Source organism: Schistocerca cancellata, chromosome 1, assembly GCF_023864275.1.
Source record: "Schistocerca cancellata isolate TAMUIC-IGC-003103 chromosome 1, iqSchCanc2.1, whole genome shotgun sequence".
Classification (NCBI taxonomy): domain Eukaryota; kingdom Metazoa; phylum Arthropoda; class Insecta; order Orthoptera; family Acrididae; genus Schistocerca; species Schistocerca cancellata.
Window position 1 is genome coordinate 1,239,323,999 of NC_064626.1, and position 22,257 is coordinate 1,239,346,255.

At 43.4% G+C, this 22,257-nt stretch overlaps 1 protein-coding gene across 1 annotated transcript in view; it reads left to right on the forward strand.

Annotated features, from left to right (window-relative positions):
• The window catches only part of LOC126143035 (protein sax-3-like), a 149,841-nt gene that overhangs the window by 27,344 nt on the left and 100,240 nt on the right, over positions 1-22,257 (forward strand). Inside the window, exons 3-4 of the mRNA XM_049915297.1 lie at positions 423-646; positions 16,189-16,319. Coding sequence (XP_049771254.1) covers positions 423-646; positions 16,189-16,319 — 355 coding nt within the window. The remainder of the gene's footprint in view (positions 1-422; positions 647-16,188; positions 16,320-22,257) is intronic.

Consider the following 22,257-nt stretch of genomic DNA (forward strand, 5'->3'; position numbering starts at 1 on the left):
CTGGAAAATTCGTATGGAGCGGTGTAGAGACCGAGGAGGAGAGTACATTGAAGGAGATAACATGAAATTGTAAATAATTGTAAATAAATGTTTTTTCCAGCATCAGTCCGGTTTTTTTCTAGCCGCACCTCGTAAATATTTGTCCAATGAATACCTGTTTATCATCTGTTTTTCTTCTTGGTGTAGCAATTGTAATGGCCAGTAGTGTATTTAACAGTGTAACTCATTTGTCAAGAAATCAGACGTTTGGAGTTGTGTCATATATGTGAGTTCGATTTTTTAAAGAATCAGAGTTTAGTGGTGTATAAGAACTGACAGAAGCAATGTGACCAGTGTGTGTGTGTGTGTGTGTGTGTGTGTGTGTGTGTGTGTGTGGTGTACAAAGGTGAATTGTGAAGTTAATTTTCATTTTGAGGCTATAGAATTTTAGCATCAGAAATGGCACTTTGGCACGACTCTCGTCGCTGATGAGGACGTGTTTGTGTGTTGCAGTGCTGCGCGACGAATTCCGTGCGGAGCCGAAGAACACACGCGTGGCGCAGGGCGACACGGCGCTGCTAGAGTGTGGCCCCCCACGGGGACATCCCGAGCCCTCGGTCACGTGGCGCAAGAACGGACACCCGCTGGACCTCGACTCCAACAAGAGGTGAGCCCCACCCACTGGCGAGGCGCTACTTGCTGGTACTCAAACCCATCCACGTCTTCTTGTGATCACTCCTTTAGCAGCGGCCCCAACTTCACGATGAACTGTTAGTTACTTATACAAAAAGCTCTTCCCTTATGACCTAAAAAAAATAAACTTGTACAACTCTTAGACAGAGAAATTCCGTGGTGATGTTACAAACTTTCAGGTATGATGGGCAAGGGTGCGAGGTGCCGGGGCAAGCAGTGTATTTAACACTAAATTCTTCTAGAATCTACATATGTAAATGATGCTCTAAGCCCCCCCTATTCTAACTCCGACTTTTGCTGTTGCACAAGGATAAAAAAAAAAAAAACGCGGATTGACTCTAATCAACCCTGCCAGTGGAGTAGAAGAGAGTTTGGCACTTGCAATAATTTAATTTGATAAATAAGTTAAATAAACGAAGGTTTCATTAACATAGTGAGGAACGATAGGGTTGCTCTACCGATTAACAGAATGAAAGTTCTGTCCAAAATAACAATATGATTTATTAAGACTAAACACAAAATAATAAACAAAAACACATGAAACATTTACAATACATCAAATTGGATACTCAAACAAACGCTGTGAATGTGAAGTTGTCCCTAAACTAGATTGTGAGGATTATGACGAAGTGGTATGTGCAGCCAATTCCTTGCAACTCAAATCTTAGAGAAAACACATAGCCAACCCAACATTAATTGCTGCTACCCAAGACAGAACAAAGTTAGAAAAAGACGAACAGGCGCGCTCTGCTGAGCTCTGATTATCACCTAGGAAAATCCCTGTCTGCCGGTGCTGCGGACATACCTTACCAAACTGTCTCCTTAACTGCCAGAACACGATCTGGCGCACCGGAGGCGATGGCTGGTTGCTTCGACGTCCTCGACCGAAAGGCGAGAGCCGACTACCCACAAGAGCACCCGTACAAAACCGAACACAGAACATTCCCGCCCCCACGACAGTGGCCGTGGTTAACCGTTCCAATCAGCAACTCGAAAACCGGCGAAAAATTCCACTCCATTGCCGGAACACTACCATTCCACCAATGGAGATTCTTGGCGCCAATTTCTGCGCCGATTTTGCTACGTCACGGAGCTATGCCCTGAGTAAGCCAATCACAGTTACGATTTTGCAGAAAGCGCGGGAATTTGCCCGCCACAACTGCCTGGGTACACAAGTCATTCCCACGCCTCGCTGGTAGCCTGTCAGAGAGTGTTTTCGCTAAGTTTCTGCGAAGTAACGGAACCTCTAGCCCAGCCGCTACTTCAGGCCCTTGCGGGCGTGCCTCTTGACAATGTCAGCGTCTGGAAAGCATTCACTCCACTCTCTCACACCCGTCGGCTTACCCTTTCAAAGTCAGCAGAGCCCACCTGTCACCGGACCACCCGGGTGACGAGAGACGCTGCGTGGGAAGTCCGCGTGTGAAGGAATAGCAACTTTCCACCGCATGCAATTAGAGAGGAGAGTCGTAAGATAGAAATATGAGAGGGGGCTCATGCCACCTCTCAAGGGTATTCAAAGGATGGGGCTCCTCCATGCCCACACCAACGTGGTGACCAAACCAAAAGTTCTACTGTCAGCTCCGTATAACATGTTAGTTTTTGAATCAGGAGTCACAGGATGTGGGCTGTGGTGTCATCCATGCGTATGGGTAAGATCACTCATTAACATTGATACGTGTTACAAACCGGACACAATGGGAAGGGCCAGGCCCCTTTGCGTTTTCCTTTTATCACTCGTTTATTACATCAGAGAAATACACATTTTAAGACAAAATTTAACTACATGAAATATTGCTCCCAGTTAAGGTTAACATAAGCAGTGACAAAACTTAGTTGTCTTAAGGGTTTCAGCTGGCAACAAATTTTAAGGAGGCAATGTAAGGTTTATATCAATTCAGCTCAAACACGTAGCTAGTGATTGAATCACGACACAGACACTTCAACAATTTCGGTGACAAATGAATAGAGTGAATTTGTACTCACAGTCACCAACTAATCAACAGCTTTGCCACTGAATAAGTAGTAGGCCATTTGGAACGAATTGGCAACACCCCACAACTAGGGAAGTTAATACCAACAGTCTTGAAATGTCTTGCTCCCCATTAAATAAACAAACTTACACTAATTAACTGTATAACAAATCAGACACACTACGCTCCACTCAAACTCTTGAGTGGAAGCCAAGTCAAAATGAAGATTCCATTAACTGGCTAGCACTGAAGTCACACTAAAGTTCATCTCTGTGTTTCCAGACACACATGGGGCAAACTTATACAAGACAAGATTTTGAAGGGAGCACATCAGTAAAACCGGTAGTATAGCTAACTCGTGCCACTGAAAATTAAGGTACTAGACCGGGGCACAAGGTGGTATACGATGAGGTTGCCTTAGTGCTGTACTGTGCTCCAAAATATTAATTCAAATGGCCATTAATTAACGAGGAGTGACACCAGGTCGCTCGAAGGGATGACAACACTTAATTCAAGAGACAAATGCCGGAAGCGACAGTATCATCAAAACACCTTCTCCTAGTTTTAACCAGGAGTCACTTCCCGCTATACAAGTAAACATTTAACCAAGCAAAAGGAAGGAACCGCAAAGAGAAAATTCAAACAAAACCCCCAAAAGATTATAAAGGACAGGGAACCCCAACTATTTAAATTTTAAAGAGTTAGCACTCCCCAAAGGCAGTGTAAACGCGAAGGCCACACTTAAGAGGCCACCAAAATTGGTTACAAAAGGTCTTATACATTTGCTCCTTTTCTTTAAAGAAACACAAGGCTGCTTAACGTCTGCTGGACGTCCGGTGTGGCTCGTGTAGGATACACCAGGCAGCAACCCAAGCTAGGCGGTCGCAAAATCAGGAGAGCAGACAGGCAGGCAGCCAACACATATCCTCTATGCTGAACCGGCAGACCGCGTACAACCAACTCCACATATACGTTGTTGCTTCCTGACTCGTACCTCGCGGCGTCTCAGCAGGTAGTCCGAGTAAACGTCAACTGCCACTCGCCCCGCAAATGCGGAAAACAACAAGGCAAGCAAAGATAAGAAACATCGAAGGATCGATAATGGACATCCAAGAGACTGGCGCGCCACGGCTCAAACATGGTCCATCAGGAGATAGAAAGTGGACGAAAGCGATCGAAGGGTAGCGGTTGTAAGGGCAGAGGGAAAAAAGTGCCAAGGCAAGCGCCAAGGCAAAGGAACTTCTGCGACAGTAGGACGAGTAGTAAGGGCAGTAGCGGCTTGCTAGCTGCGACAGTGCATGCAAGATGTGGTTATGTTACTGCGAGTTATCGTGCATCGTTACCTTTGTCGTTGCGGGGCTTGCTGCAGTTGCTGCGTCCCTGTAACAGATCAAGGTCGTCATACATTAGTGGGCGATCGGTCATAGGTCGGCTCACAGTGTAGGGGAGGGGGGGGGGGGGGTGGCTGGTTTGCGTGCTGTCTACTGTACTGTTTCCCTGCGGTTGCCTGTTTCGTTCAAATGGCTCTGAGCACTATGGGACTTAACATCTGAGGTCATCAGTCCCCTAGAACTTAGAACTACTTAAACCTAAGTACATCACACACATCCATGCCCGAGGCAGGATTCGAACCTGCGACCGTAGCGGTCTCACGGTTCCAAACTGACGCGCCTAGAACCGCTTGGCCACACCGACCGGCGGTTGCCTGTTTGTCGGCCGGTCGAGCATCTGGGGTTGCCAGTAGTAGCTGTGTTGTAGGGGCTCGCCAGTACTATCGTGTTAGCGTGCTATGGACCATAGATGTTTAGTTCCTTGCCAATAGTGTTTTTGGTCTATTGTGTTTCCATCTATGGTTGTGCTCGTAGTTACCCAAAGAAAGGATAAAAGGATTGCGCGAGTGCCTCGTGTTATTGTACAGTCATGTGGAGAGTTTTTGGAATACCTGCAAGATTGTATCTAGCCGATATTCCCGGTGAAGGTCCGTGGTGCGTGTGTAGCGCGGAGCGTTGCTAATGATTCTGAGTACTTTGTTCTGTATGAGCTGCAGACGACGCAGGCGTGTGGGCGCAGCCCCAGATAGGGGCTGCGTACGTCATCGGGGGTCGAATAAGTGTCATGTACATGGACCTAGACACCCTCCTATTCAGTGTGCTACGCCTCTTAAGCATAGGGTAGAGTTGTTTGAGCCTCGTGTTTGCTTTGTTGGTCACGTGTTGAATGTGGTCCCCCTAGAGTAGTTTCCGGTCCAGCCAGACGCCGAGTTATTTGACCCTCTCGCGGAAACGTATTGGGCGTGCATGTAGTGTTATTGAGTTACAGTGCTGACGTTTGCGCAGTAGTTTCGGTCTTCTAGTGAACAGAACGGCTTCGCACTTGTCGACGTTTACTCTACAAGGGTAAACGTATTTAAGGTAAGGGACCCTGGCCCGGAAACAACAGAGTCGAAAGTTGTGAACAAACATCGTTCTGATACCTCTGACATCTACATCTATATAGTACCGGTACTATTGTTGCTGCGATTGTAGGATAGGCACTTTCAGCGGTGGACCAAAACAAGGAAGAAAAGTCCCATACACATGGGCTCTAAAATCCATAAAATATCAAAAGGCTGAAAATTATTATTTATTTTTATTTTTAGGGACGATTGTAGAATTTTATTTAAAATTCAGAAAGCTGTCTTTTTACTTAAATGTTTATGTTATTAGTTTTGTATTATTAATTAGGCCTCTTTATTATTTTTATGGCCAGTTAATTATTCAGTTATGTCCTGAGTTCGAAATGTTTTTGAAGAGTTCACAAAATTCCAGAGAACTCTTAGAAGTCCCCTGCGCTGGTCTCCGAAGATTTCGTCGGTCCGCTGAACTCCGTTAAATAACATTCGGTGGTCTGAAAACCGTATCTTTGGTTTACTTTCACATATACAAGCCTCGGTGACTGTACTAGTGCGACTATAATTCTCAGCTGACTCATGGATGTCCTTGCTCTACTCGTAGATCTTCACAAAGATCACAACGGATTAACAATTCTCCCGATGAATTGACCGTGGTAGCAGATTCGCCGAGAAACATTGAGAAATCAATTTCCGAAAAGCCTATGGCAATGCTCATTAGGCACAGACTCATATTAGTCACTTTTGGATAAATAAAAATGCTATATACCTTGAAATTCAGAAATTCTGTTCTCTCGAAAATAGTACGCTCAGAAGAAATCGAAACGACATTGATCGCACTCCATTTTGTCGTACAAATGACTTTAAATTATTATAAACCGTGATGGCGGCCAACAATAATACACGTATTTAACAAAATTGATACAGATCCCTATACGCGTCCGTACTAAATGAGCCTCCCTTGTTAACGAGATTCGGTGGGTAACGCTCGTTTCACAATTCCTGGACTCACACAATATCGACGACCCCATGATCGGCTATCGACTTTTGTTAGCATTCGATATGGGCCTTTCACAATATTTCATCCGCACATACCGGAGATATACAAATCAAATTAAATGAGCGTATGGCATTGTTGGCCGGCAGGCCTCATGCGGGTAACTTCGGGCGCCGAGTGCAAGTCTTATTTCAGTCGACGCCACATTCTCTGATTTGCGTGTCGGTGATGAGGGTGAAATGATGATGAGGACAACACAACACCCAGTCCACGAGTGGAGAAAATACCCAGCCCGACCGGGAATCGAACTCGGGCCCGCTGCATGGGAGGGAAGCACGTAACGACCAAGCTAATCAGGCGGACGGAGGTAGACAAAAACACATCACTGGAATGGTATATCATAATTATTGCTGTAATAAAGTATCACGTAATGATTTATTGACAGTTAATGCTTCGTGGAAGAGTTCTCTCTAAGGAGTGACTTATTATCGTGAGCAGTTTGCAAATTAAGAATGAAACACACTTGTGTTATAATCTGCATTAGCCCTGTGTCCTTTCAAGGTAACAGAGCACTGAAAACCGATCACAGACACACCATCATTGCCATTAAATGTTACTTAATAACACATCAACGATAAGGCCTTCAAGATGAAATATGATAACCGAGAGTGGACTTAAACATCGCATAGGTACATGCTAGCGTAATGAATAACGTCGTCATTTCTGGAATCGAAAGTTGTTGGATCGCTTCCCATTACATGCTAATTTCTTTTTTACATGTTAGTGTTGTTAACGTGTCCTATTGCTTTCTTGTGAATGTAATACAAGTGTGTTCTGCAATACTGGATGTTATTTACACTCAGTCTGATCTAAGAACGAAGGATGAAATAAATATATTGGGATTTCCGAGTACGTGGCTAGGCAGGAACCTAAGAGGACCGCTTAATTTGCTGCTGCTGAAGCGAGCAGTGATAAAATTCATATTCTTCCTTCTCATGGATATTTGGCTTTTTATTTCCGAATTTGTGCCGCCTTTCGAGTGCATATTTAGACAGGAACCTAAGAGGACAACTTGAATTGCTGGGAGTGGAACGAGGAGCATTAACATTCATATTCTCCCTTGTCAAAAATATTTCGCTGTTTATTTACGAATGTGCGGAATTTTCCGAGGATATGCTTAGGCAGGAACCTATGTGACAGCTTTGATTGCTGCGTCAGAAGCGAGCAACAATAAAATTCATATTCTGCCTTTTCACTAATACTTGGCTCTTCATTTCCGAATGCGTGGCGATCTCCGATATGTGCGGATTGTTTGAAACTTAGGAGTACAGCTTTAAATGCAGCGACTAAGACGAGCTGCAATAAAATTTGTATTTTTTTTTTCTTCTCACAAATATTCCGACTGTGTGGCTAGACAGGAACCTAAGAGGACAGCTTAAATTGCTACGAGTAAATCAAAGAACAATTATATTCATGTTCTTTCTCGTCACAAATTCGATAGCCGATCATGCGGTCGTCGATATTGCACTTGACGTCGAAATAATGTCACGTTTGCGGGAACTGTTGAGAAACGAGTTTTACCCAGGTTCAGTCTCTAATGAGAAGCGCTAGTCTCAGGCGCTCTCGCAGTCAATAAAAAATTTTGGCGGTACATTTTACACAGTCAGTAATTGCATGAATATGTTTGTGTTTAACTCTTTATTCTTTGAGGTGAATAAGCATATTCGGCTGAGACATCTTCAAAATAGGCTGATTTTTCTCAATAAAAGTGGTTTGATTTCTCTTTATTCTTTGAGGTGAATAAGCATATTCGGCTGAGACATCTTCAAAATAGGCTGATTTTTCTCAATAAAAGTGGTTTGATTTCAGTACTCCGGTTCCGACAAAAGTTTTTGTGAGGAGTTGTCCATAGTTGCATGGTGTCGGCCGGAATTGGTAAACTCCGTCTCATATATTCCCAACAGGGATCCCCCATTCGCCCCATATCAGCCAGTCTGATAATTGGCTGAATAGAAAAGGGACTGTACAATGGGACGGATGCGGGACAGTCCACTCCACTCCCTCAGGTCGAGAGTGGAAAGATACAAAACAAAGAATTAAAAGCGTAAGTAAACCCGCTTTAAAACGCAGAAATTTTGAATCGTTTTTCTGAATAAAGAGTTTACAAAAATCTACACAAGGTTATACAATGTTGTTGTTGTTGTTGTTGTGGTCCTCAGCCCTCAAACTGGTTTGATGCAGCTCTCCGTGCTACTCTATCCTGTGCAAGCTTCTTCATCTCCCAGTACGTACTGCAGCCTACATCCTTCTGAATCTGCTTAGTGTATTCATCTCTTTGTCTCCCTCTACGATTTTTACCCTCCACGCTGCCCTCCAGTACTAAACTGGTGATCTCTTGATGCCTCAGAACATGTCCTACAAACCGATCCCTTCTTCTAGTCAAGTTGTGCCACAACTCCTCTTCTCCCCAATTCTATTCAATACCTCCTCATTAGTTATGTGGTATACCCATCTAATCTTCAGCATTCTTCTGTAGCACCACATTTCGAAAGCTTCTATTCTCTTCTTGTCTAAACTATTTATCGTCCATGTTTCACTTCCATACATGGCTACACTCCATACAAATCCTTTCAGAAACGACTTCCTGACACTTAAATCAATAGCCGGCCGGTGTGGCCGTGCGGTTCTAAGCGCGTCAGTTTGGAACCGCGTGACCGCTACGGTCGCAGGTTCGAGTCCTGCCTCGGGCATGGATGTGTGTGATGTCCTTAGGTTAGTTAGGTTTAAGTAGTTCTAGGTTCTAGGGGACTGATGACCTCAGTAGTTAAGTCCCATAGTGCTCAGAGCCATTTGAACCATTTTTTGAACTTAAATCAATACTCGATGTTAACAAATTTCTCTTCTTCAGAAACGCTTTCCTTGCCATTGCCAGTCTACATTTTATATCCTCTCTAGTTCGACCATCATCAGCTATTTTGCTTCCCAAATAGCAAACCTCATTTACTACTTTAAGCCTCTCTTTTCCTAATCTAATTCCCTCAGCGTCACCCGACTTAATTCGACTACATTCCACTATCCTCGTTTTGCTTTTGTTGATGTTCATCTTATACCCTCCTTTCAAAACACTGTCCATTCCGTTCAACAGCTCTTCCAAGTCCTTTGCTGCCTCTGACAAAATTACAATGTCATCGGCGAACCTCAAAGTTTTTATTTCTTCTCCATGGATTTTAATGCCTACTCCGAACTTTTCTTTTGTTTCCTTTACTGCTTGCTCAATACACAGATTGAATAGCATCGGGGATAGGCTACAACCCTGTCTCACTCCCTTCCCAACCACTGCTTCCCTTTCATGTCCCTCGACTCTTATAACTGCCATCTGCTTTGTATACAAATTGTAAATAGCTTTTCGCTCCCTGTATTTTACCTCTGCCACCTTTAGAATTTGAAAGAGAGTATTCCAGTCAACATATGTCAAATGCTTTCTCTAAGTCTGCAGATGCTAGAAACGTAGGTTTGCCTTTCCTTAATCTTTCTTCTAAGATAAGTCGTATGGACAGTATTGCCTCACGTGTTCCAACGTTTCTACGGAATCCAAACTGATCTTCCCCGAGGTCGGCTTCTACCAGTTTTTCCATTCGTCTGTAAAGAATTCGCGTTAGTAAATTTGCAGCTGTGACTTATTAAACTGGTAGTTTGGTAATTTTCACATCTGTCAACACCTGCTTTCTTTGGGATTAAAATTATTATACTCTTCTTGAAGTCTGAGGCAATTTCGCCTGTCTCATACATCTTGCTCACCAGATGGTAGAGTTTTGTCAGGAATGACTCTCCCAAGGGTGTCAGTAGTTCTAATGCAATGTTGTCTATTCCCGGGGCCTTCTTTCGACTCAGGTCTTTCAGTGCTCTGTCAAACTCTTCACGTAGTATCATATCTCCCATTTCATCTTCATCTACATCCTCTTCCCTTTCCATTATATTGTCCTCAAGTACATCGCCCTTGTATAGACCCTCTATATACTCCTTCTACCTTTCTGTTTTCCCCTCTTTGCTTAAAACTGGGTTTCCATCTGAGCTCTTGATATTCATCCAAGTGGTCGTTTTTTCTCCAAAGGTCTCTTTAATTTTCATGTAGGCAGTATCTATCTTACCCCTCGTGAGATAAGCCTCAACATCCTTACATTTGTCCCCTAGCCATCCCTGCTTAGCCATTTTGCACTTCCTGTCGATCTCATTTTTGAGACGTTTTTACTCCTTTTTGCCTGCTTCATTTACTGCATTTTTATATTTTCTCCTTTCATCAATTATATTCAGTATCTCTTATGTTACCCAAGGATTTCTACTAACCCTCGTCTTTTTACCTACTTGATCCTCTGCTAACTTCACTATTTCATCCCTCAAAGCTACCCATTCTTCTTCTACTGTATTTCTTTCCCCCATTCCTGTCAATTGTTCCCTTATGCTCTCCCTGAAACTCTGTACAACCTCTGGTTCTTTCAGTTTATCCAGGTCCCATCTCCTTAAATTCCCACCTTTTTGCAGTTTCTTCAGTTTTAATCTACAGTTCATAACCAATAGATTGCGGTCAGAAACACATCTACCCCTGGAAATGTTTTACAATTTAAAACCTGGTTCCTAAATCTCTGTCTTACCATTATATAATCTATCTGATACCTTTTAGTATCTCCAGGGTTCTTCCATGTATACAACCTTCTTTCATGATTCTTGAATCAAGTGTTAGCTACGATTAAGTTATGCTCTGTGCAAAATTCTACCAGGCGGCTTCCTCTTCCATTTCTTAGCCCTAATCCATATTCACCTACTACGTTTCCTTCTCTTCCTTTTCCTACTGTCGAATTCCAGTCACCCATGACTATTAAATCTTCGTCTCCCTTCACTACCTGAGTAATTTCTTTTATCTCATCATACATTTAATCAATTTCTTCATCATCTGCAGAGCTAGTAGGCATATAACCTTGTATTATTGTAGTAGGCGTGGGCTTCGTGTCTATCTTGGCCACAATAATGCGTTCGCTATGCTGTTTGTAGTAGCTTACCCGCAATCTTATTTTCTTATTCATTATTAAACCTACTCCTGCATTACCCCTATTTGATTTTGTATTTATAAACCTGTATTCACCTGACCAGAAGTCTTGTTCCTCCTGCCACCGAACTTCGGTAATTCCCACTATATCTAACTTTACCCTATCCATTTCCCTTTTTAGATTTTCTAACCTACCTACCCGATTAAGGGATCTGGCCTTCCACGCTCCGATCCGTAGAACGCCAGTTTTCTTTCTCCTGATAACGACGTCCTCTTGAGTAGTCCCCGCCTGGAGATCTGAATGGGGGACTATTTTACCTCCGGAATATTTTACCCAAGAGGACGCCATCATCATTTAATCATACAGTAAAACTGGAAGAAAGAACATTCACCGGTATACTTGGGAAGGCAGGGGAACCAGATCTGTCATTGACTATATAATAACAGATCAGGAATTCAGGAAGGCTGTGAGGGACACACGTGTATTCAGGGGATTCTTTGATGACACTGATCATTATTTAATCTGCAGTGAAATTGGGATTGTGAGGCCGAAAGTGCAGGAAGTCAGGTCCATATGTAGGAGGATAAGAGTGGAGAAACTTCAGGATAAGGAAATCAGGCACAAGTACATAACAGCGATCTCAGAAAGGTACCAGTTAGTTGAATGTAGTCAATTACAGTCATTGTAAAAGGAATGGACAAGGTACAGGGACACAGTACTAGAAGTGGCTAAAGAATGTCTTGGAACAGTAGTGTGTAAAAGTAGGATGAAGCAAACAGCTTGGTGGAATGATACAGTCAAGGCAGCCTGTAAAAGCAAAAAGAAAGCGTATCAAAAATGGCTACATACTAGAACCCAGGTAGACAGAGAAAGTTATGTTGAAGAAAGAAACAAAGCCAAACAGATAATTGCAGCATCCAAGAAGAAATCTTGGGAAGACTTTGGAAACAGGTTGGAGACTATGGGTCAAGCTGCTGGAAAACCATTCTGGAGTGTAATTAGCAGTCTTCGAAAGGGAGGTAAGGTGGAAATGACAAGTATTTTGGACAGGTCAGGAAAACTGCTGGTGAATCCTGTGGATGCCTTGCGCAGATGGAGGGAATATTTTGAAGAGTTGCTCAATGTAGGTGAAAATGCGATCAGTAATGTTTCAGATTTCGAGGCAGAATGGGATAGGAGTGATGATGGAAATAGGATCACATTTGAGGAAGTGGAGAAAATGGTCAATAGATTGCAGTGCAATAAAGTGGCTGGGGTGGATGAAATTAAGTCGGAACTCATCAAATACAGTGGAATGTCAGGTCTTAAATGGCTACACAGGATAATTGAAATGGCCTGGGAGTCGGGACAGGTTCCATCAGACTGGACAAAAGCAGTAATCACACCAATCTTTAAACATGGAAACAGAAAAGATTGTAACAACTACACAGTTATCTCTTTAATCAGCGTTGTGGGTAAAATCTTCTCAGGTATTGTTAAAAGGAAAGTGCGAGGACCAATTGGATGAAAATCAGTGTGGGTTTAGGCCTCTTAGAGGTTGTCAGGACCAGATCTTTAGCTTACGGCAAATAATGGAGAAGTGTTATGAGTGGAACAGGGAATTGTATCTATGCTTTATAGATCTAGAAAAGGCATATGACCGGGTTCCTAGGAGGAAATTATTGTCTGTTCTACAAGATTATGGAATAGGAGGCAAACTTTTCCAAGCAATTAAAGGTCTTTACATGGATAGTCAGGCAGCAGTTAGAGTTGACGGTAAATTGAGTTCATGGTTCAGAGTAGTTTCAGGGGTAAGACAAGGCTGCAACCTGTCTCCACTGTTGTTCATATTATTTATGGATCATATGTTGAAAACAATAGACTGGCTGGGTGAGATTAAGATATGTGAACACAAAATAAGCAGTCTTGCATATGCGGATGACTTAGTTGTGATGGCAGATTCGATTGAAAGTTTGCAAAGTAATATTTCAGAGCTAGATCAGAAATGTAAGGACTATGGTATGAAGATTAGCATCTCCAAAACGAAAGTAATGTCAGTGGGAAAGAAATATAAACGGATTGAGTGCCAAATAGGAGGAACAAAGTTAGAACAGGTGGACGGTTTCAAGTAGTTAGGATGCATATTCTCACAGGATGGCAACATAGTGAAAGAACTGGAAGCGAGGTGTAGCAAAGCTAATGCAGTGAGCGCTCAGCTACGATCTACTCTCTTCTGCAAGAAGGAAGTCAGTACCAAGACTAAGTTATCTGTGCACCGTTCAATCTTTCGACCAACTTTGTTGTATGGGAGCGAAAGCTGGGTGGATTCAGGATGAAAGTAGCTAGGATGATTGCGGGTACTAGTAGACGGGAACAATGGCAGGAGGGTGTCTACAATGAGGAAATCAAATAAACACTGGGAATGAACTCTATAGATGTAGCAGTCAGGGCAAACAGGCTTAGATGGTGGGGTCATGTTACACGCATGAGAGAAGTATGGTTACCCAAGAGACTCATGGATTCAGCAGTAGAGGGTAGGAGGAGTCGGGGCAAACCGAGGAGAAGGTACTTCGATTCGGTTAAGAATGATTTTGAAGTAATAGGTTTAACATCAGAAGAGGCACCAATGTTAGCACTGAATAGGGGCTCATGGAGGAATTGTATAAGGGGGGCTATGCTCCAGACTGAACGCTGAAAGGCATAATCAGTCTTAAATGATGATGATGTAAAACTGGATGCCCTCGGGAAAAATTACAGCTGTAGTTTCCTCTTAATTTCAGCCGTTCGCAGTACCACAACAGCAAGGCCGTTTCGGTTAGCGTGACGTGGCCAGATCAGTCTATCATCCAGACTGTTGCCCCTGCAACTACTGAAAAGGCTGCTGCCCCTCTTCAGGAACCACACGTTTTTCTGGCCTCTCAACAGATACCACTCCGTTGTGGTTGCACCTACGATACGGCTATCTGTATCATTGAGCCACGCAAGCCTCCCCACCAACGGCAAGGTCCATGGTTCATAGGGCGGGAGGTTATACTATATGTATACCTTATTATTTAGACACCGGACTTGTTTCTTCAGAAACAACCTAGGTTGTTCGACGACATCAACGCTAAGAAACCTACAGCACAGCTAGGAAGTGCTGGCATACCATTTCAGATCTTTGTAAAGACATAAAATGGAAGTATTCAGATGTCTGGAGACAAATACACTACTGGCCATTAAAATTGCTACACCACGAAGATGACGTGCTACACACGCGAAATTTAACCGACAGGAAGAAGATGCTGTGATATGTAAATGATTAGCTTTTCAGATCATTCACACACCTACGACATATGACATGAGGAAAGTTTACAACCGATTTCTCATACACAAACAGCAGTTGAGCGGCGTTGCCTGGTGCAACGTTATTGTGATGCCTCGTGTAAGGAGGAGAAATGCGTACCATCACGTTTCCGAATTTGATAAAGGTCGAATTGTAGGCTATCGCGATTGCGGTTTATCGTATCGCGACATTGCTGCTCGCGTCGGTCGACATCCATTGACTGTTAGCAGAATATGGAATCTGTGGGTTCAGGAGGGTAACACGGAACGCCGTGCTGGATCCCAACGGCCTCGTATCACTAGCAGTCGAGATGACAGGCATCTTATCCGCATGGCTGTAACGGATCGTGCAGCCACGTCTCGATGCCTGAGTCAACAGATGGGGACGTTTGCAAGACAACAACCATCTGCACGAACAGTTCGACGACGTTTGCAGCAGCATGGACTATCAGCTCGGAGACCATGGCTGCGGTTACCCTTGACGGTGCATCACAGACAGGAGCGCCTGCGATGGTGTACTCAACGACGAACCTGGGTGCACGAATGGCAAAACGTCATTCTTTTCGGATGAATCCAGGTTCTGTTTACAGCATCATGATGGTCGCATCCGTGTTTGGAGACATTGGGGTGAACTCACATTGGAAGCGTGTATTCGTCATCGCCATACTGGCGTATCACCCGGCGTGATGGCATGGGGTGCCACTGGTTACAAGTCTCGATCACCTCTTGTTCTCATTGACGACACTTTGAACAGTTAAAGTTATATTTCAGATATGTTACGAGCCGTGGCTCTACCCTTCATTAGATCCCTGCGAAACACTACATTTTAGCATTATAATCCACGACCGCATGTTGCAGGTCCTGTACGGGCCTTTCTGGATACAGAAAATGTTCGGCTGCTGCCCTGGCCAGCACATTCTCCAGATCTCTCACCAACTGAAAACATCTGGTCAATGGTGGCCGAGCAACTGGCTCGTCACAATACGCCAGTCACTACTCTCGATGAACTGTGGTATCGTGTTGAAGCTGCATGGGCAGCTGTACGAGTACACGCCATCCAAGCTCTGTTTGACTCATTGCCCATGCATATCGAGGCCGTTATTACGGCCAGAGGTGGTTGTTCTGGGTACTGATTTCTCAGGATCTATGCACCCAAATTGCGTGAAAATGTACTGTCAGTTCTAGTATATTTGTACAATGAATACCCGTTTATCATCTTCATTTCTTCTTGGTATAGAATTTTAATGGCCAGTAGTGTATGTTGATTCCAAACCAATGATAGCCCAATTTTTAGTGAGGTAATTAGCCGTGAGTGGGTACTGTGTTTACTTCAGTAACAACTGATCAGCTCATACAATACCCTTCGCTTCGAAGGAATCAAATAGCCCGCATCTCGTGGTCGTGCGGTAGCGTTCTCGCTTCCCACTTCCGGGTTCCCGGGTTCGATTCCCGGCGGGGTCAGGGATTTTCTCTGCCTCGTGATGGCTGGGTGTTGTGTGCTGTCCTTAGGTTAGTTAGGTTTAAGTAGTTCTAAGTTCTAGGGGACTGATGACCATAGATGTTAAGTCCCATAGTGCTCAGAGCCATTTTTGAATCAAATAGATGCTTGATCGGTGGGCAGGAATCAGGTTGAAGCTCGATGCCAATTGGTGGAACGTGCGGAAGGCTGAGCCAGAAGAGCGCTAGTGCGGGTGTGTGGGTCCGCGTTCTGGTCTGGCAGGCGTTTTCAAACTCGCCACAAAGTGATCACTTGTGGATGAATGAAAGAGCTTCTGTTGCAGTGAGGTGTAGCGAGGCGGCGGTGCCGTGTTGCAGGCTGCGGCTGGTGGACGGCGGCAACCTGGCCATCACGGACGTGCGTCAGAGCGACGACGGGCGCTACCAGTGCGTCGCCAGGAACTCGGCCGGCGTCCGCGAGTCGGCCGTAGCGCAGCTGCGGGTGCACGGTAAGCTCTCCACTCTCCTCTACCGCTCCTTCTCTGCTTCTGCCCCGATATCGTTCGAGGCAGCGGTTCCCAACTGGGGCTATAGGGTGTTTCCAAAAATGACCGGTATATTTGAAACGGCAATAAAAACTAAACGAGCAGCGATAGAAATACACCGTTTGTTGCAATATGCTTGGGACAACAGTACATTTTCAGGCGGACAAACTTTCGAAATTATAGCAACAACACTAAATTGTTAATCACCTGCTGATGCCACAAATGTGTTTTCAACTTCAAGTAAGAAGTCCACATTTCGAATGTTTTTACCACTTAAATTCAGCACCCCATATTTTGCTACCGTGAATTTAGTGTCTATAACGACAAAAGACCCTATTAAGATGATAGGATTCATGGGACACCTAGTCCGTTGGCTAATCCCAAAATTGTGTCAAGTGGAAGGAGAGGCGTTATGGTGCAATATCACAATACTGTTAAACGACCCTTTTGAATACTAATGCTAGACATAAAAAAGACATGTTTTACACAAACAACTGCAAACTAAATGCATCAGGTCAGTTGTTATTAGTAAATTACAAACTGGTTATACACAAACTTTCGCTGCTTTGGAGGACCCCAATGGAAAATGAATGACAATGAAACTTTGTGGAAACATTTCTAAGGACGTAACCTAAACTAAACTAAACTTCTACCGAACAGACCATGGAGGCCCAACGGTACCGACCGGCCGCCGTGTCATGCTCAGCCCATAGGCGTCACTGGATGAAGATATGGATGGGCATGTGGTCAGCACACCGCTCTCCCGGCCGTACGCCAGTTTACGAGACCGGAGCCGCTACTTCTCAATCAAGTAGCTCCTCAGTTTGCCTCACAAGGGCCGAGTGCACCCCGCTTGCCAACAGCGCTCGGCAGGCCGGATGGTCACCCATCCAAGTGCTAGCCCACCCCCACAGCGCTTAACTTCGGTGATCTGAAGGGAACGGATGATACCACTGTGGCAAGGCCTTTAGCATGACTGAGAACATGCGGAAAATAAATAAAGATTGAAGCACTGAAAGAAACACATTTTAATTTTGTAATGGTCGCCTGGTCGTAGATATAGCTAATTTCTATAATCGCACTATTTCACTCCCATTTACGGAGCTTGTTAGCACTTGATGTTAGGTTGGCGCCATTAAAATGCATTGTGTTGTGGAAATCGCTGCCACTTGCTGGATCGCTGCTGTCTCTCGATGCTGATGCTGGCTCTACATCTGGTTGTCTAGGGTTAAAAACATGAGGTCCCGTGTTTTTTATGTGCTTTTGATGATAAAGAACGAGCGAAACCAACAAATATGTAAACTTCAAATATTTATTACTCTGGTGGCCATCTTAATTCCACTGTCCACCAAAGACCATGACTCAACACAAAGTAGTACTTCTGTTACATGTTCTTTGCATTGTTTATCCACCTCAAACAATAACACACAAACACACTTTACCAAAGTGACATTCCGACTGCCCCCCGACCGTTCTTGCTGCTTGTATTTATAACATTGTCAAAGAACTACTAAAAAGAGATATAGCTTATAAGTCACATGTACATCTGTTATCATAATTTGTGCAGAAAAGTTATTAATTTGCATCGAGTGACATAATTTAACATGTTATTAAAATGACAGACAGATTTGTTGACTTGACAGAATAATTCTTTGTTACAAAAAGGCCGTTTTTTAGAAGTTTGTCCATTGACTTCTCTAATTTGCATAAATAAGTAAATAACATGAATTATTAAGAACTACATTGGTTTTCGTCTAAAATAGGATTGATTACGTGAATACTGAGTGAAAAAGCTCCTAGTGAACAAATAGGTTTCACTGGGTGATTTTTATTTAGGGCGATCCAAAATACCTAAGTTGGCCACTATTTTTCGTACTTCATATTAACTATTTAAGATGAACTTAGTGTTTCTACATGATGACATTTGCTGTATCAGTGATCAAGTGATATAAACTTTAGTGTGGGTCAGTTATTCAGTATAATTTAATGGGTTGACTGTTTATGCAGACATGTTATGCAATCATTGTTAACATACACAATAACGATTCTATAATCATAAATACTCGTTAAACTGGTTGAATTTGGAGGGTATCGCATACTTCGGTACCAGCTACAAACTCTCTACACCACTTACGAACATTTTTGTGATCCAATCACGACTCACCATACACTTCCGTCAATTGGCGATGGATCTCAATCGGCGCAGTGCCCTTTGCGTTCAAAAACCGAATTACTGCCCACAATTCGCACTTGGCGTTAACATCCAACTGGAGCTCCATTCTCAACGGCTGCCAAGCCAAGACTGAGCGCCTCAGCGCGGCGTGCACATGTTTACAAACAGCGCGGGAAGCACTCTTCATAACATTGTGACCAACTGCCACACAAACAGAGTTGTCGTTGTTGTGGTCTTCAGTCCTGAGACTGGTTTGATGCAGCTCTCCATGCTAATCTATCCTCTGCAAGCTCCTTCATCTCCCAGTACCTACTGCAACCTACATCCTTCTGAATCTGCTTAGTGTATTCATCTCTTGGTCTCCCTCTACGATTTTTACCCTCCACGCTGCCCACCAATGCTAAATTTGTGTTCCCTTGACGCCTCAGAACATGTCCTACCAACCGATCCCTTCTTCTAGTCAAGTTGTGCCACAAACTTCTCTTCTCCCCAATCCTATTCAATACCTCCTCATTAGTTACGAGATCTACCCAGCTAATCTTCAACATTCTTCTGTAGCACCACATTTCTAAAGCTTCTATTCTCTTCTTTTCCAAACTATTTATCGTCCATGTGTCACTTCCATACATGGCTACACTCCATACAAATACTTTCAGAAATGACTTCCTGACACTTAAATCTATACTCGATGTTAACAAATTTCTCTTCTTCAGAAACGCTTTCCTTGCCATTGCCAGTCTACATTTTATATTCTCTCTACTTCGACCATCATCAGTTATTTTGCTCCAGAAATAGCAAAACTCCTTTACTACTTTAAGTGTCTCATTTCCTAATCTAATTCCCTCAGCATCAAACGACTTAATTCGACTACATTCCATTATCCTCGTTTTGCTTTTGTTGATGTTCATCTTATATCCTCCTTTCAAGACACTGTCCATTCCATTCAACTGCTCTTCTAAGTCATTTGCTGTCTCTGACAGAATTACAATGTCATCGCCAGGCCGAAGTGGCCGTGCGGTTAAAGGCGCTGCAGTCTGGAACCGCAAGACCGCTACGGTCGCAGGTTCGAATCCTGCCTCTGGCATGGATGTTTGTGATGTCCTTAGGTTAGTTAGGTTTAACTAGTTCTAAGTTCTAGGGGACTAATGACCTCAGCAGTTGAGTCCCATAGTGCTCAGAGCCATTTGAACCATTTTTTACAATGTCATCGGCGAACCTCAAAGTTTTTATTTCTTCTCCCTGGATTTTAATACCTACTCCAAATTTTTGTTTTGTTTCCTTTACTGCTTGCTCAATACACAGATTGAATAACATCGGGGAGAGGCTACAACCCTGTGTCACTCCCTTCCCACCACTGCTTCCCTTTCATGTCCCTCAACTCTTATAACTGCCATCTGGCTTCTGTACAAATTGTAAATAGCCTTTCGCTCCCTGTATTTTACCCCTGCCACCTTTAGAATTTGAAAGAGACTATTCCAGTCAACATTGTCAAAAGCTTTCTCTAAGTCTACAAATGCTAGAAACGTAGGTTTGCCTTTCCTTAATCTTTCTTCTAAGATAAGTCGTAAGGTCAGTATTGCCTCACGTGTTCCAATATTTCTACGGAATCGAAACTGATCTTCCCCGAGGTCGGCTTCTACCAGTTTTTCCATTCGTCTATAATAATTCGTGTTAGTATTTTGCAGCTATGACTTATTAAACTGATAGTTCGGTAATTTTCATATCTGTCAATACCTGCTTTCTTTGGGATTGGAAATATTATATTCTTCTTGAAGTCTGAGGGTATTTCGCCTGTCTCGTACATCTTGCTCACCAGATGGTAGAGTTTTGTCAGAACTGCTCTCCCAAGGCCGTCAGAAGTTCTAACGGAATGTTGTCTACTCCGGGGGCCTTGTTTCGAATCAGGTCTTTCAGTGCTCTGTCAAACTCTTCACGCAGTATCGTATCTCCCATTTCATTTTCATCTACATCCTCTTCCATTTCCATAATATTCTCATCAAGTACATCGCCCTTGTATAGACCCTCTATATACTCCTTCCACCTTTCTGCTTACCCCTCTTTTCTTATAGCTTGGTTTCCATCTGAGCTCTTGATATTCATCCAAGTGGCTCTCTTTCCTCCAAAGGTCTCTTTAATTTTCCTGTAGGCTGTATCTGTCTTACCCCTAGTGAGATAAGCCTCCACATCCTTACATTTGTCCACTAGCCATGCCTGCTTAGCCATTTTGCACTACCTGTCGATCTCATTTTTGAGACGTTTGTATTCCTTTTTGCCTGCTTCATTTACTGCATTTTTATATTTTCTCCTTTCATCAATTAAATTCAATATTTCTTCTGTTACCCAAGGATTTCTACTAGCCCTCGTCTTTTTACCTACTTGATCCTCTGCTGCCTTCACTACTACATCCCTCAGAGCTACCCATTCTTCTTCTACTGTATTTGTTTCCCCCATTCCTGTCAATTGTTCCCTTATGCTCTCACTGAAACTCTGTACAACCTCTGGTTAGTCAGTTTATCCAGGTCCCATCTCCTTAAATTCCCACCTTTTTGCAATTTCTTCAGTTTTAATCTACAGTTCATAACCAATAGTTTGTGGTCAGAGTCCATATCTGCCCCTGGAAATGCCTACAATTTAAAACCTGATTCCTAAATCTCTGTCTTACCATTATATAATCTATCTGATACCTTTTAGTATCTCCAGGGTTCTTCCATGTATACAACCTTCTTTTATGGTTCTTGAACCAAGTGTTAGCTATGATTAAGTTATGCTCTGTGCAAAATTCTAACAGACGGCTTTCTCTTTCATTTCTTTGCCCCAATCCATATTCACCTACTATGTTTCCTTCTCTCCCTTTTCCTACAGTCGAATTCCAGTCACCCATGACTATTAAATTTTCGTCTCCCTTCACTACCTGAATCATTTTTTTTTATTTCATCACACATTTCTTAAATTTCTTCTTCATCTGCAGAGCTAGTTGGCATATAAACTTTTACTACTGTAGTAGGCATGGGCTTCGTATCTATCTTGGCCACTATAATACGTTCACTATGCTGTTTGTAGTAGCTTACCAGCACTCCTATTTTTTTATTCATTATTAAACCTACTCCTGCATTACCCCTATTTGATTTTGTATTTATAATCCTGTATTCACCTGTTCAGAAGTCTTCTTCCTCCTGCCACCGAACTTCACTAATTCCCACTATATCTAACTTTAACCTATCCATTTCCCATTTTAAATTTTCTAACCTACCTGCCCGATTAAGGGATCTGACATTCCACGCTCCGATCCGTAGAACGCCAGTTTTCTTTCTCCTGATAACAACGTCCTCTTGAGTATTCCCCGCCTGGAGATCCGAATGGGGGACTATTTTACCTCCGGAATATTTTACCCAAGAGGACGCAATCATCATTTAACCATACAGTACAGCTGCATGCCCTCGGGAAAAATTACGGCTGTAGTTTCCCCTTGCTTTCAGCCGTTAGCAGTACCACAACAGCAAGGCCGTTTTGGTTAATGTTACAAGGCCACATCAGTCAATCATCCAGACTGTTGCCCCTGCAACTACTGAAAAGGCTGCTGCCCCTCTTCAGGAACCACACGTTTGTCTGGCCTCTCAACAGATACCCCTCCGTTGTGGTTGCACCTACGGTACGGCTGTCTGTATCATTGAGGCACGCAAGTCTCCCCACCAACGGCAAGATCCATAATTCATGGGGGGAGGGGGGGGG